At 41.4% G+C, this 14,707-nt stretch overlaps 1 protein-coding gene across 1 annotated transcript; it reads left to right on the plus strand.

Moving 5' to 3' along the window:
• Window positions 1–729: 729 nt before the first annotated feature.
• On the plus strand, window positions 730–1,668 carry LOC306666680 (olfactory receptor 2B6-like; the record flags this gene model as incomplete). The annotated part of the gene is made up of 1 exon (XM_079148902.1): window positions 730–1,668. One exon carries the CDS (start codon window positions 730–732, stop codon window positions 1,666–1,668), a length of 939 nt encoding a protein of 312 aa, XP_079005028.1.
• Window positions 1,669–14,707: the final 13,039 nt, after the last annotated feature.

Below are 14,707 nucleotides of genomic sequence, written 5' to 3' on the forward strand. Positions count from 1 at the left end.
TTTCCCAAGAAACAATTTCCCTGCAGCTCTGCCAGCCTAAGTGAATAGGATATGTCACATACCTCAGCAAACTACATGTTATCTGCAAGAGAAGTGTAGGCCTGAAATAATGTTGACAAGAGGATCCCAATTGACCCTGAGGGGGAGAATTTTGTGACCCTTTTCACAAACCAGATCCCCAAACTCAGAGAGATAATGATAATTCCTCCTAATCATAAAATCTGTAAGAATTTTTGGTTAAGAACAGTTAGAACTGGTCAGCATGGGTGAAGGTGACCTAGAGTTTTCATGGCAGTGGAAACTTAAAAGTCTGATGTCATCCTGCTGACAGTCAAAAGTCAAGAGAAGCACCTGGGTGGAACTGTCTGGAAACTTCTCTGGGATTCCTATAAAACTAAAGTGCAGGAGAGGAACACTGTCCCTCTCCTTTCTGAGAGGACACAATCTCCACCTTGAGAGTGTCTCCTTTCTGTTTTCCTGTACCTTCAATAAACTCATTCCTGTTACTCTGAATGACATGTCTGAAATATTTCTGACTTAATTGCAAGAATCAGGATTTGTAGGCAGGGAAAGGTCCTTCATACTGCCTCAATTTCCCAGAGAGCCCCCAAAGTTTTTGAATTACATCTTCTATGAGTTGCTGGTCAATGCAAAATTATGTTTTATGGTTATTAATAAACCCACCTATTTTTGCCACTTTCTAACTATAGGTGAAACACATTGAGGAGAATGACACTAATTAATGAAAGCCACCCTGAAGAATTCATTCTACTAGGCTTTGCTGACTGTCCTTGGCTAGAGCTTCCTATATTCATTGTTCTTCTGATAACATACCCCATAGCCATGATGGGAAACATCGCTATCATTCTAGTTTCCAGGTTAGATCCCCGTCTCCACAGCCCCATGTACTTTTTCCTCACCAACCTCTCCTTCTTGGACATGTGCTACACCACCAGCATTGTGCCTCAGATGCTGTTTAACCTGGGAAGCTCTAAGAAGACCATCAGCTATATGGGGTGTGCAGTTCAGCTCTATTTCTTTCACATAATGGGAGGCACAGAATGTCTGCTCTTGGCTATTATGTCTTTTGATCGCTATGTAGCTATTTGTAGACCTCTTCACTATTCTCGCATCATGAATCAGCGCATCTGCATCCTATTGGTATGCATTGTATGGTTCATCGGGATCACCTATGCTGTCTCAGAGGCCACTGTTACATTGCAGTTGCCACTGTGTGGCATCAATAAACTGGATCACTTGGTGTGTGAGATTCCTGTTTTGATAAAGACCGCCTGTGGTGAAAAGGAAACCAATGAGCTCACACTCTCTGTGGTGTGCATTTTCATAGGGGCTGTTCCTCTATGCTTCATTCTTGCCTCCTATGCTAGTATTGGACATGCCATACTTAAGATCAAATCTTCTGAAGGAAGGAAAAAGGCCTTTGGGACATGTTCCTCTCATCTCATTGTAGTTTTCTTATTTTATGGCCCAGTCATTAGCATGTACCTTCAGCCACCCTCTTCCATCTCAAGAGACCAGCCCAAGTTCATGGCTCTCTTCTATGGAGTGGTGACTCCTACACTCAACCCCTTCATCTACACCCTGAGGAACAAGGATGTGAAGGGGGCACTAGGCAAGCTGGTGAAGAATATTTTCAGTTCCAAGTGATGCTTGGTAGACATGAAATGAAATGATGTAGCTATTAGAGGAAGTATATGGGTTTCTTTATAACTGGTTTTTGTCATAATCTAATCTTATTTTACATGTACAAAATATGTGGATTTTTTTCATTATTGGGAATGGGACTGACCCAGGGCCTTAGACAGGCTAGGCAAGTATTCTATCACTGAGATTCAAACAAGCCTAATATCACATTTATTATTTCTTAACATGTAAGGCAAGGATTATATTCACCTAACATACATCATTATGGGCACTCTGTTTTTAGATGAATATTAAAATCTTCTCTTTCATGTTAAAATAGGAACTGTTACACAGTAAAATATATATGTATTATTTAAATTATAATGTTAGTTTATTAGTCAAGTTAATCATGAAACTGCAAGACATTAAATAGTATCGGAAGTATGAATTGAGAAACACTGTATCACTCTTCAAGCTTTTAGTTTGGCCCATGTCTATGGGAGCAGCATGTCTTCATTCTGTATTCAGGGTGGAGCACTCTATGCTTTAGAAGATTCATGAGTTTATCAACCTCATTTCCTTTAAATACTACTTTAACAGGTCTTGTAAATCTCATTAAAAAATAAGTGTGCACTGTTAATATATTTTTAATTAAATACTCTAGGGTTAAATAATTAAAATTTAAAACATGATAATTAAATTAGTCACAACAATGAAAATGATTAATGTTTATTTTGATATTTGGTTTTAAAAAAATATGGTATGAATTCAATATGACATTGCACAGTGAAAAGATAAATACTTGTAAAGGAACAAATTCATTTGGAATTTCTGGAATCCCTTCAGTTATGATGAAGATCTAAGCACATAACCGGAAGGAAACTTACATGTTATATTGAACAAAAATTAACTGCAATGTGATCCACTCACTAAAAATCAAACTGTATCATCTGGTGCGGATCCATCCCTGAGATCATCAGGCTTTTGTATATTTAGTTTGTAAAAACAAGTCTATGTAATGTTAGAATTCACTGATTTCTGGTTGAGGGCTTGCTAACTGTCACAAAATGTTTTTAAATTTATTGTGTGCATTTGTACAAGCACACCCACACACACAAACACAAACACACACATGCCACATGCAAAACAATAAAATGATTTAATAATTTCTTTGATCAGTTTTTTTAGTTAAGGTACCTTGGTCTTATTTGACTCTCACGTACAGAGAAATATAGTAATTCTTAACTTTGGTGGTAAAACCTAGCAAGATTTGTTTAAAACTTAGTTGTTAAGATTTATTACAGCTTTTCTAACTGCTTTCTTTTAGTATCCTCTCTTGGAATGGTTAATATGTAGACTAATTTCTACATCTATAGGAGTGCTCATTTTAGAAGTATAAATTTCATCTATACTTTTGGAAATATCAGGATCTTCTGTGAACTATATACAAAAACCTCATGATAAAAGAATCCTGTGGGTAATGATGTGGAAAATCCATGAAAATGATTCATTTGTACCAGACTATTTCCCACTTCTAAGGTATATGTGTTCAGTAGATTCTAGCATAAAGGATAACGTAGTTAGCTTTGAAGAAGCTCTGTTGAAGGAAAGGCTCTACCTTTGGGTGTAAAACCTGAGTAATCCCAAAATTGCTTTGTCCAGGAAAATGACCAAAAACTTCTCCCATTTTTCCAAGCAACCAAGTCTTTCCTAATAAACAAAAGGAAGACAGCAAAATATTATAAAGACACTAAAACAAGGAGATGTACATTTGGGAAAGTATTAAAGGCAGAAATCAAAGTCCGCATACCATAATAATTACAAGGCAAGAAGTGTACCTTGCTTTATGAGGCAAAATTAAAATAAATGTAAATCAAAACAAAATAAAATTATGTTATTTGTAGGAAAATAGAAGGAACTTGAGAACATTATGTCAGGCAAAATAAGCCAAACTCAGGTCAAGGGTCATGTGTTTTCTCTCATATGTGGATGCTAGAGAGGAGAAAGGAAAAGAAAGGTGGCAGGGGAATTTCATGAAAATTGAAGGAAGATCAGTAGAGGAAAGGGACAGGGAAGACAGGAAGGAAGAAACAGGAATAATACTGAGGAATGATATTGGGCAATTTATGATGTTCTATTGTGTGCATGTATGAATATGTAACAAATCCTACCATTATGTACAACCATAATGTACCAATAAAAATGAGAAAAAACTGCAAATCAGGATTCTGCTCCAACAAATGCCTTTTTGATTAAAATAAATCAAATGTCTTTTCCAGCTGTAAAAATCAGAATTCTAAGGTACACTCACAGAGACCAGTGGGATACAAAGTTTGTGTGGAGAAAGCACTTTTCTTTTCACATTATTATCAAAATAATAATGTATTTTGACTAAATTCTCAAAATTTTACCTTAGGAAATTTTGTATATAATATACATAAAAACAAAATAAAATTTCAATGTGTAGGGAAAATTTAATGAAGAATTGAAGAATTTGCCAGACATAGTGGCACACACCTGTAATCCCAGCAACTCATACCAACAAGATGTAGTATTTCCATTTCCTAAATTCTGCTGCATTTCTTTTCTTCTGTTTATTTTTACTTTTGCATTCAGTAACATATCTCTCAATTTTCTACCCTATAAAATTCTCCTTAAAAAGAATTATAATGCAAAAATTGCTGAAATGCACTTTCCAAAATACTATGCATCTGCATTCCACTAAAGAAGACTACCTTTGTAAGTGCTTCCCGAATTCATGATGAGCATTTCCACTGCAGATTTGAAGTAAACCTGGGTAAGTATCACCCTCTAGTGGTGAAATATTAACAAGACACCAACAGCAAACAAAAAACCTGGACTTTTTTTAAAATTTATTTTTATTGTAAACAAATGGGATATATCTTGTTTCTCTTTTGCACATGAAGTAGAGGCATACCATTTGTGTAATCATACATTTACATAGGATAATAGTTTTTGACTTATTGTTATTTTTCCCTTCCCTCCCACCCTCCCACCCCTCTTTTCCCTCTATACAGTCCCTCCTTCCTCCATTCTTGCTCCTCTCCCACCCCCCACTATGTGTCAGCGAGTTCATTCCCCCTTTGTTTTTTTGAGATTGGCTTATCTCACTTAGCATGATATTCTCCAATTTCATCCATTTGCCTGCAAATGCCATAATCTTATTATTTTTTATGGCTGGGTAATATTCCATTATATATATATACCACAGTTTCTTTATCCATTCATCAATTGAGGGGCGTCTAGGTTGGTTCTACAATCTGGCTATTGTGAATTGAGCAGCTATGAACATTGATGTGGCTGTATCTCTGTAGTATGCTGATTTTAAGTCCTTTGTGTATAGGCCAAGGAGTGGGATAGCTGGGTCAAATGGTGGTTCCATTCCAAGTTTTCTAAGGAATCTCCACACTGCTTTCCAGAGTGGCTGCACTAATTTGCAGCCCCACCAGCAATGTATAAGTGTACCTTTTTCCCCAAACCCTCGCCAACACCTATTGTTGCTTGTATTCTTGACAATCGCCAGTCTAATTGGGGTGAGATGGAATCTTAGGGTAGTTTTGATCTGCATTTCTCTTTATTACTAGAGATGTTGAACATTTTTTCATATATCTGTTGATTGCTTGTACATCTTCTTCTGTGAAGTGTCTGTTCATCTCCTTAGCCCACTTGTTGGTTGGGTTATTTGTATTCTTGGTGTAGAGTTTTTTGAGTTCTTTATATATTCTGGAAATTTGTGCTCTATCTAAAGTATGCATGGCAAAGATTTTCTCCCATTCTGTAGGATCTCTCTTCACATTGCTGATAGTTTCCTTGCTGAGAGAAAGCTTTTTAGTTTGAATCTATCCAAGTTATTGATTCTTGCTTTTATTTCTTGTGCTATGGGAGTCCTGTTAAGGAAGTCTGATCCTAAGCCAACATGTTGAAGACTTGGACCTACTTTTTTTTCTATAAGATGCAGGGTCTCTGGCCTGATTCCAAGGTCCTTGATCCATTTTGAGTTGAGCTTTGTGCAGGGTGAGAGATAGGGGTTTAGTTTCATTCTTCTGCGTATGGATTTCCAGTTTTCCCAGTACCATTTGTTGAAGAGAATTAATATTGTCAAAATGACCATACTACCAAAAGTGCTATACAGATTCAATGCAATTCCAATTAAAATCCCAATGATGTACTTCACAGAAATAGAGCAAGCAATCTTGACATTCATCTGGAAGACTAAGAAACCCAGAATAGCTAAAGCAATCCTTAGCAGGGGGTATCGCAATACCAGATCTTCAACTATACTACAAAGCAATAGTAACAAAAATGGCATGGCATTGGTACCAAAATAGACAGGTAGATCAATGGTACAGAATAGAGGACACAGATACAAACCCCCAAAAAAAACCTGGACTTAGAGGGCCATTTAGGGATGAAATAGTGAAACTACAAGCTCAGAGAAAATAACTTGCCTGTTTAAATTTCTGGGAAGTTTCCAAAAAACAAAGACAATGACAGACTAGAATAAATACCTAAATCTTTACTTTATGAAGTCACACAAACTATCAAAAATTTTCAGGGAAACATGAGTCACCTAACAACCAAACTTAGGTATTATTATCTGACCACATAGTAACCAAAATGAGTGAACTCAAATGGAGACTGTAAAATAGCTGCTTTAAGAAGCTTAAGTGACAAAAAACACAGAGAAATGATGCAGTACTCTAAACCAAAAACTTTGCAAAGATATAAAAGTGATTTTATGAAGTCAAAAATATATACTAAGAAAAAATTAAAATATGATAGCATCAGTAACAGAATAGATTAAACAGAGGACAAAATTAGTGAACTCAAAGGCTATTTGGAAAAAAAAAATAGGAGAAAACTAATGAAGAGAAATAAAGAAATCTTATGGTAATTTTATAACAGCATTGTTGGGACTAATGAGACATTAACTAACTCAGGCTGACTCCTTACTCCCTGGCGAGTGAGCAAAATCAAGGCTCAAAGGTGGTTTCAAAGGTTCATGATGATAAACTGGACCACCATCAGGGATTGGTTAACAACAGTTCTGCGAATGTGATCAGCTTGTGCTTGCCATATAGTCCAATGGGACTCTTGCTTGCATGAACCCCCCCTGCCTTGCTGACCTTTAAGCTGATTGGTCCCTGCCTAGGCCCACCCTACATAAAAGCTGTGCAATTTACTCAATAAACAAGTTCCTGCTGTGACTGATCTCCCTGACACATCTGATTGTCCTCTGCCGGGAGGACTGGGAGCGGGTGGTCAGTCGGCCCTACCTATCCCCGTCTGACCTTGTTGGGGAGTGTCCCCTTCCCTTGCCGCTGGTCGAGAAGAGCAATGGGGCTTAAGACCCCGACACAGCATCAAAAGAGCAAATATTTGAGTTATTAAAGTTCAGATGAATTTCAAAATGTCAAAGGAATAGACAGCTAATATGAAGAGATCATTAGAGAAAATTTCCAGAACTTAGAGAAAGATACAAATATCAAGGTATATGAAGGTCAAAGACCAGTAGTCAGATTTATCTCAACAAAATTACCCCAAGAAATCTTATAATCAAGCTCCCAAATGTGAAAGATAAATAGAAAATTATCAAGACTACCAAAGAAAAGAAACTAATAAAACATAATGGTATCCTAACTGCAGACATCCCAGAAGAAATCTTACAAGCCAGGAAATAATGGCATAAAATTTTCACAATACCAAAGGGGGGGGGGGGGGGACCCCCTCAACCAAGAATATTGTACTATGCTACTATGCAGAGTTATACTCAAGAAATGAAGAGATGAAGATATTCTCAAACAAATAAAAGCTGAGAGGACATATCACTATCATATATGACTTACAAGAAATGCTGGTGACAATTTTTCACACTGAGGGAAAGATACATTAATGGATAAGAAGAAAACAACAGAAGGTAGAGAAGATGCTGGTAGAAAAATTCAGGGTGCTGAACATAGTGTGAAGGACATTCATATCTTTAATGTGAAGACTAAAAAAATAAATAGTTACAATAATAACTGCATTAGTATACTAAGAGGTAACCAACATAGAAATACATAAAATCAGGCATCAACAATTCAAAATATGGAGAGTAATGTAATCCAAGTGTAGAGTTTTTAAGCATATTTTCTTTCTTTACCTTAATGACTATGTTATGTTGCTATAATTTCAGAAAAGTTTAGTATTATCAAAATATCTTTTTTTGTAAACCTACAGTAACCACAAAGCAAAAATCTATAATATATGAACCAAAATAATAAGCACAGAGTCAAAACACATTATTAGAATAAATCACTTAACCATAAAGAAAGACTCTGAGGGAGAAAAGAACTACAAAAAAACTAGAAAACAAGTTTTAAAGATGGCTATAGTAAGACCATATACATTTATAATTACCTAAAATATAGTGGATTAAATTATCTAATTGAAAAACAGAGTGACATTGCCAATAGATTAGAACATAGAAAAGACCTTGTAGTTTTCTATAGGTGAATCTCCATTGCAATGTAACAGATGTTCAAAAACTCTAGTTGAATAAAAAATAGGACTGACCAAAAAAAAGTCATGAGCTCAAAAAATATAGAATTTAAGGAAAAAAAAATGAGTTCTGAAAAAAATGACACAGCCATTAATCATTTTAGTAAAGCATCATACAATTTACTTTTTAATTTAGATTAGTTGGAGTTCAGGTAAAAGACACTTTTCCCTTTTTTATTCCTTGGGTTTAAGACTGGTCTCCTACTGAGCCTGCAGGCTTCTTCCATTTACACTTCTATGTAACCTTCCCTGATATCTGAAAGGAGCTAAGAGAGAGATTACTAGTTCCAGCAAAAACTTGATGCCTAAGGCATTTTAACCATTTCTTATTTTCAGGACAGGTTTGGATGTCAAAGAAAATTATGAGACTTTATTTTGCATTACTTTTGAGAATGAAGCTACTATGCTAAGCTCCTTACTGAGATATGCCATTGGCTATTGAGCTGGTTTGTCCATGGCTGCCTATCCAGTAGTTTTGGATGAATATTTTTAGGATTATTTTCCTCTCAGTGACAAACAGGCTAAATCTTTTTCCCTAGGTAAGCTGATAACAGAGCTTGAAATAAGGTCCTTTTTTGATATTTTAAAAATCTTTAGTATGTTTTGGTTCTCACATCAGGGCAGTTGTTCCTTGGTGTAAGGTTTTTTTTAAGGATGCTGTAAAGAGGCTTAGTTAATGCCCCATACCCAGGAATCCAAAGCCTAAAGTATTCAGTTATCCCTAGGAAGCCTCTGAGTTGCCTTATGGTCTGAGGCAGAGGATATTGTCCTATGGTGGTTATTTTTCCTGTATTAACTTGTGGGTTCCTTGAGACAGTTGCAATCCTAAGTATTGAACCTGTTGATGGCATAATTAAGATTGTTTCTTTGAGATCTTATACTCCCTATCAGCTAAGAAGTTTAGGAGCTCTGTAATGGCCTTGATATTTCTCCTGTGGTAGCACATAAAGGATGTCATCTACATGTTGGAGAACAATTACAGATGTTTTATTTCTGAATTTTGTTAAATCCTTAGCTAGGATTTGTCCAAACAGGTGAGGACTATCTCCAAATCCTTGAGACAACAATGTCTAGGTTAGTTGAGATACAATATCTCATTCCTCAAAGGTAAATATATATTGCAATTAAGCATACAGAAAAAAGGCATCTTTTAAATCTAACATAGTAAACCAAGCAGCAGCTGGAATTTCAGATAGCAGAGTACATGGATTAAGAACTACAGGGTGAAGGGAAATTACTGCTTCATTAGTTATTCTAAGGTTTTGGACAATGCAGTTGACTTTTGAACTCCTAAAATGGGTAAATTTCATGGGCTGTTGCAAGACATTAAAAGTTCCTGTCATTTGAGGTTTTGAATGATCTTTAATAAGCCCTTTTTCTTGTCTTTCCCTTTTTTCTCTTGATCTCTATTATTAAAAAAAAAAAATGGAAGATGCAAACTGAAGGAGATTATCTAAGGATTGATCATGAAAGAATGAACATTTTTTTAAGCTGTTTTATCTCAACTTCCTAAGGTCTCCCTCCCATTGTCTTAACTCCCTAAGGTCACCCTCCCAGTTATCTTAACTCCCTAAGGTCACCCTCCCAGTAATGGGAAAAAAGCCCCTAAAGCTATTCCAAGAAATAGCCCCAAACAGAGAGTAAAAGAGTAAATTGAGCCAGATAACTAGATAGTGCTCAAACAGTAGGATTACCAGAAACTATTGACCAGAATCTACGCCCTGTTGTTAAACATTGTAAAACATGTTGTATGTTATCAGCCAACTCAGACCCCCTTTGGAATTTCCCGGCAGCTTTGTTCCCCCTTTTTTTTCTTTTTTTTTTCCCTTTTTCTCCCTTTCATGTACGACACCTCCCGATGTGTGGTTTTCTGCCTTTATAAACTTGTAAGATTTTCTGCTAGGGACTCGACTCCTGGACTCCTGCGTGAGTCATGAGTTGGGTCCCAGCGCGCTGGAATAAACTCCTTTTGTGGTTTGCATCAAGTGACGCCTCCTGTGGTTGATTGGGGTTGCTGTCGATCCAAGGGATAGAGTTGGGGTCTCCTTTTTGGGGGTCCTACATTTGGGGGCTCGTCTGGGATAAGACAGCCCCCTCATCTGCGGAGTCGACCTTGGAGATAAGAAGGGGTACCTCGAAGTTGTCTGTCTTTGTCTTGTGTTTTGTTAGTTGGTCTGGTTCTGCGAGCGCGCTTTCATTTTCGGTGTGGCAGCCGTTCGGTGACTAGTGAGAGTGGCTGAACAGTGGTCGGTAGACGTGCCCAGAGGGCCACAGGTTGCAGCCCTGGGGGACGCCCTAAGGGTGGAGGAGAGCCAGGGACACCTGGTAGTCTCCATCGGTAAGGGCACTGATCGGGTTCAATTGGTGGATCAGAGATTGGCGCCCCTCTGGTTCTGGTTCTGTTGTATGTTTGTGGTGGACAAGGTGGAGTAGGTGGGTCCTTGTGTCTGTAGCATTTTTGTTGTTGCTATTTTTGTTGTTTGTGTTTCTAACGACGGACGAACTGACGATGGGACAGACTGTGACAACCCCTCTTAGTCTGACATTAGACCATTGGGCTGAAGTTAAGGGAAGAGGTCGCGACCTATCAGTTGAGATCAAGAAAGGCCCATGGTGGACCTTCTGCTCCTCAGAATGACCTGCTTTTAATGTAGGATGGCCAGCAGAAGGGACCTTTAATCTATCTGTCATTCTTGCTGTTAAAGAGATTGTTTTTCAGAAGGAACCTGGAGACCATCCAAATCAGCAGCCTTACATCGTGGTCTGGCAGGATCTGGTGCAAAATGCACCCCCCTGGATTCGACCTTGGGTTGCAAAACCCAAGCCCCAGCCAGCCGCACAAATCCTAGCCGCCCCAGTTTTGGGGGGAAATCCAGTTACTCAGACCCCCCCAAGAAGATTTATCCCAAAATCTAGGCTGACCACCTTCTCCTTGACTCACCTCCCCCATACCCTCCCTCCTCGGTCCCCGTAGGGGGTCAGGAAGAGCCAGAAGAACCGCCGGCCCCTGCAGTCGCCCCCTCTGCTCCCCTTAACGAGTCTCTGCTGGGGCCCACGCAGGGCGCCACGGGGCCTGCACGGGGTACCAGGAGCCGATGCGGAGTAACTCCCGACACCACCGTTGTCCTTCCCCTAAGGGCTTATGGGCTCCCGCCGGTGGCAATGGATGGTGGACCGGCTCCTCTTCAGCCCCTCCAGTATTGGCCTTTCTCCTCCGCAGACTTGTATAACTGAAAAACTAATCATCCTCCCTTTTCAGAGGACCCCCAGCACTTAACCGGGCTGGTGGAGTCTTTAATGTTCTCTCATCAGCCCACATGGGATGATTGCCAGCAGCTACTACAGACCCTTTTCACTACTGAGGAGAGGGAGAGGATGTTATTGGAGGCAAGGAAGAATGTACCAGGAGCAGATGGACGACCCACCCAGCTCCCCAACATCATTGAGACTGCCTTCCCCCTATCCAGACTTGACTGGGATTTCAACATGGCAGAAGGTAGGGAGCGACTGACAGTCTATCACCAGACTCTAGTGGCTGGCCTCCGTGGGGCAGCGAGACGCCCCACTAATTTGGCTAAGGTAAGAGAGGTTATCCAGGGGGCCACGGAACCCCTGTCAGTATTTCTCGAGCGCCTAATGGAAGCTTTCAGGCGCTACACCTCGTTTGACCCTACCTCTGAGGGGCAAAGGGCTTCCATGGCCATGGCTTTTATAGGGCAGTCAGCAATAGATATTAAGAGAAAGTTGCAGAGAATAGAAGGGTTACAAGATTATACCCTACAGGATTTAGTTAAGGAGGCAGAGAAAGTGTATCATAAGAGGGAAACTGAAGAAGAGAAGGAGCAAAGGAAAGCAAAGGAGAGAGAGGAAAGAGAAAACCAAAGGGATCGTAAGCAGGAGAAGAACCTAACATGGATTTTGGCCGCAGTAGTAGGTGAGAGAGGCCAGGAACAAACACAAGGCAGGGCTAAAAAAGGGTCAGGTAACCTGGGCAACCGCACTCCATTAGACAAGGATCAGTATGCCTACTGCAAGGAGAGAGGTCACTGGGCTAGAGAGTGTCCTAAGAAGAAGACCGGGACCTCCAAGAAAGTATTAGCCCTAGAAGAAGAAGAAGATTAGCGGGGACGGGGCTCAGAACCCCTCCCCGAGCCTAGGGTAACACTAGAGGTGGAGGGGAAGCCAGTTGAGTTCTTAGTAGATACTGGGGCTCAACACTCGGTCCTGCTCGAACCATCTGGGCCCATCTCTCACAAGAAATCATGGGTCACGGGAGCTACAGGGCACCGGCAGTACTCATGGACTACCCAAAGAACGGTAGACTTAGGAACGGGACGGGTAACCCACTCATTTCTAGTCATCCCCGAGTGCCCTGCGCCTCTACTTGGGAGAGACCTCCTAACCAAAATGGGAGCTCAGATTACCTTCACCCCTGATGGCCCAGAAATGACCTGAAGCAAGAGAATAACTACTGCCCTGACTATGTGCCTGGATGATGAACACAGACTTTTTGAGAGACAGGGAGCAAAAATATGTCACATAAGTAACTGGTTGAACAGGTATCCAGGGGCGTGGGCCGAAATGGCTGGAATAGGACTAGCAGCAGAAAGACCACCCATAGACATAGAGCTTAAGGCCACATCTACTCCTGTGGCTGTACATCAATACCCTATGACTAAAGAGGCCCGGGAAGTAATTAGGCCCCATATCCAGTGCCTCCTTCAGCAAGATATCCTAGTGAAGTGTCAGTCACCATGGAACACTCCCTTGTTACCTGTTAAAAAGCCTGGCACAGGAGACTATCGCCCGGTACAGGACCTAAGAGAAGTAAACAAGCGAGTACAGGACATCCACCCCACTGTACCTAACCCTTACAGCTTGCTGAGCTCTCTTCCCCCAGATCATATTTGGTACACTGTCTTGGACTTAAAGGATGCTTTCTTCTGCCTGTGACTACACCCTTCCAGCCAAAACATCTTCGCATTCGAGTGGAGGGACCCTGACTCTGGGACAACAGGACAATTGACTTGGACCCGACTACCCCAGGGGTTCAAGAATTCCCTGACCCTCTTCGATGAAGCTCTCCACCAAGATTTAGCCCACTTCTGTGCCAGCCATCCCCAGGTAACACTTCTGCAGTATGTAGATGACTTACTACTGGCCGGGGCCACAGAGGAGGAATGCCAACGGGGCACGGACTACTGCTAGAAGAACTTGCCCGCTCAGGATATCAGGCCTCCGCCAAGAAGGCCCAGATCTGCCAAAAGGAGGTAACATACCTGGGGTACGCCCTCAAAGGGGGGAAGAGATGGCTAACAGAGGCCAGAAAACAAACTGTGACTCAGATACACGTCCCTCGCTCACCCCGCCAGGTGCGAGAATTTTTAGGGACTGCGGGGTTTTGCCGCCTGTGGATCCCGGGGTTTGCTACCCTGGCAGCTCCCCTCTATCCTCTGACTAGAGAAGGTGCCTCATTTGAGTGGGGTAATGACCAGCAGCAGGCCTTTGATGACATCAAGAAGGCATTACTGTCTGCCCCAGGCCTGGCATTGCCAGACGTAGCAAAGCCCTTCGTCCTATTTGTGGATGAGAGGAAGGGGGTAGCCCAAGGGGTGCTAACCCAGCCTCTAGGGCCATGGAAGAGGCCGGTAGCCTACCTCTCCAAGAAGCTAGACCCTGTTGCTAGTGGCTGGCCTGCCTGTCTGAGGTCCGTGGCAGCAGTGGCAGTATTGGTGAAAGATGCTGACAAATTAACTATGGGACAAAAGCTAACGGTCATTGCCCCTCACTCCCTGGAGAGCATCATCAGACAGCCCCCTGACCGGTGGCTGTCCAATGCCCGCATGACGCATTACCAGAGTCTCCTACTGAATGGAGACAGGATCCAGTTCGGGCCGCCTGCCATCCTCAACCCAGCTACCCTACTACCTGACACGTCCACCCAGGAGAATGTGCTGCATACCTGCCAAGAGATACTGGCAGAAGAAATGGGGACCCAAAGGGACCTCCAAGACCAGCCCTTACCAGACGCTTAGCTGACCTGGTTCACTGATGGAAGCAGCTACATAATAGAAGGTAAAAGGGTAGCCGGGGCAGCGGTAGTGGATGATGAACAAACTATCTGGGCAAGCAGCCTACCCAAGGGGACGTCGGCTCAGAAGGCTGAGTTACTAGCTCTGACTCAGGCTCTGCGGTTGGCAGAAGGGAGAAAAATTAACATCTACACTGACAGCAGGTATGCCTTCGCTACTGCCCATGTCCACGGGGCCATCTACTGGCAGCGGGGGCTACTGACCTCGGCAGGGAAGGAAATCAAAAATAAAGAAGAAATTCTAAGCCTGTTAGAGGCCATTCACCTTCCTAAGAAGGTAGCGATTATTCACTGCCCCGGACACCAAAAAGTGAGGTCAAAAGTTGCCAAAGGGAACCAAAGGGCTGACAGGGAAGCCAAGCGGGCGGCTCAAGGACTTAATATCCTATCCTTGTCGGGGGAAAATCTGAT

The sequence above is a fragment of the Sciurus vulgaris genome (genome assembly GCF_902686455.1).
Source record: "Sciurus vulgaris genome assembly, chromosome: 7".
Taxonomy (NCBI): Eukaryota; Metazoa; Chordata; class Mammalia; order Rodentia; family Sciuridae; genus Sciurus; species Sciurus vulgaris.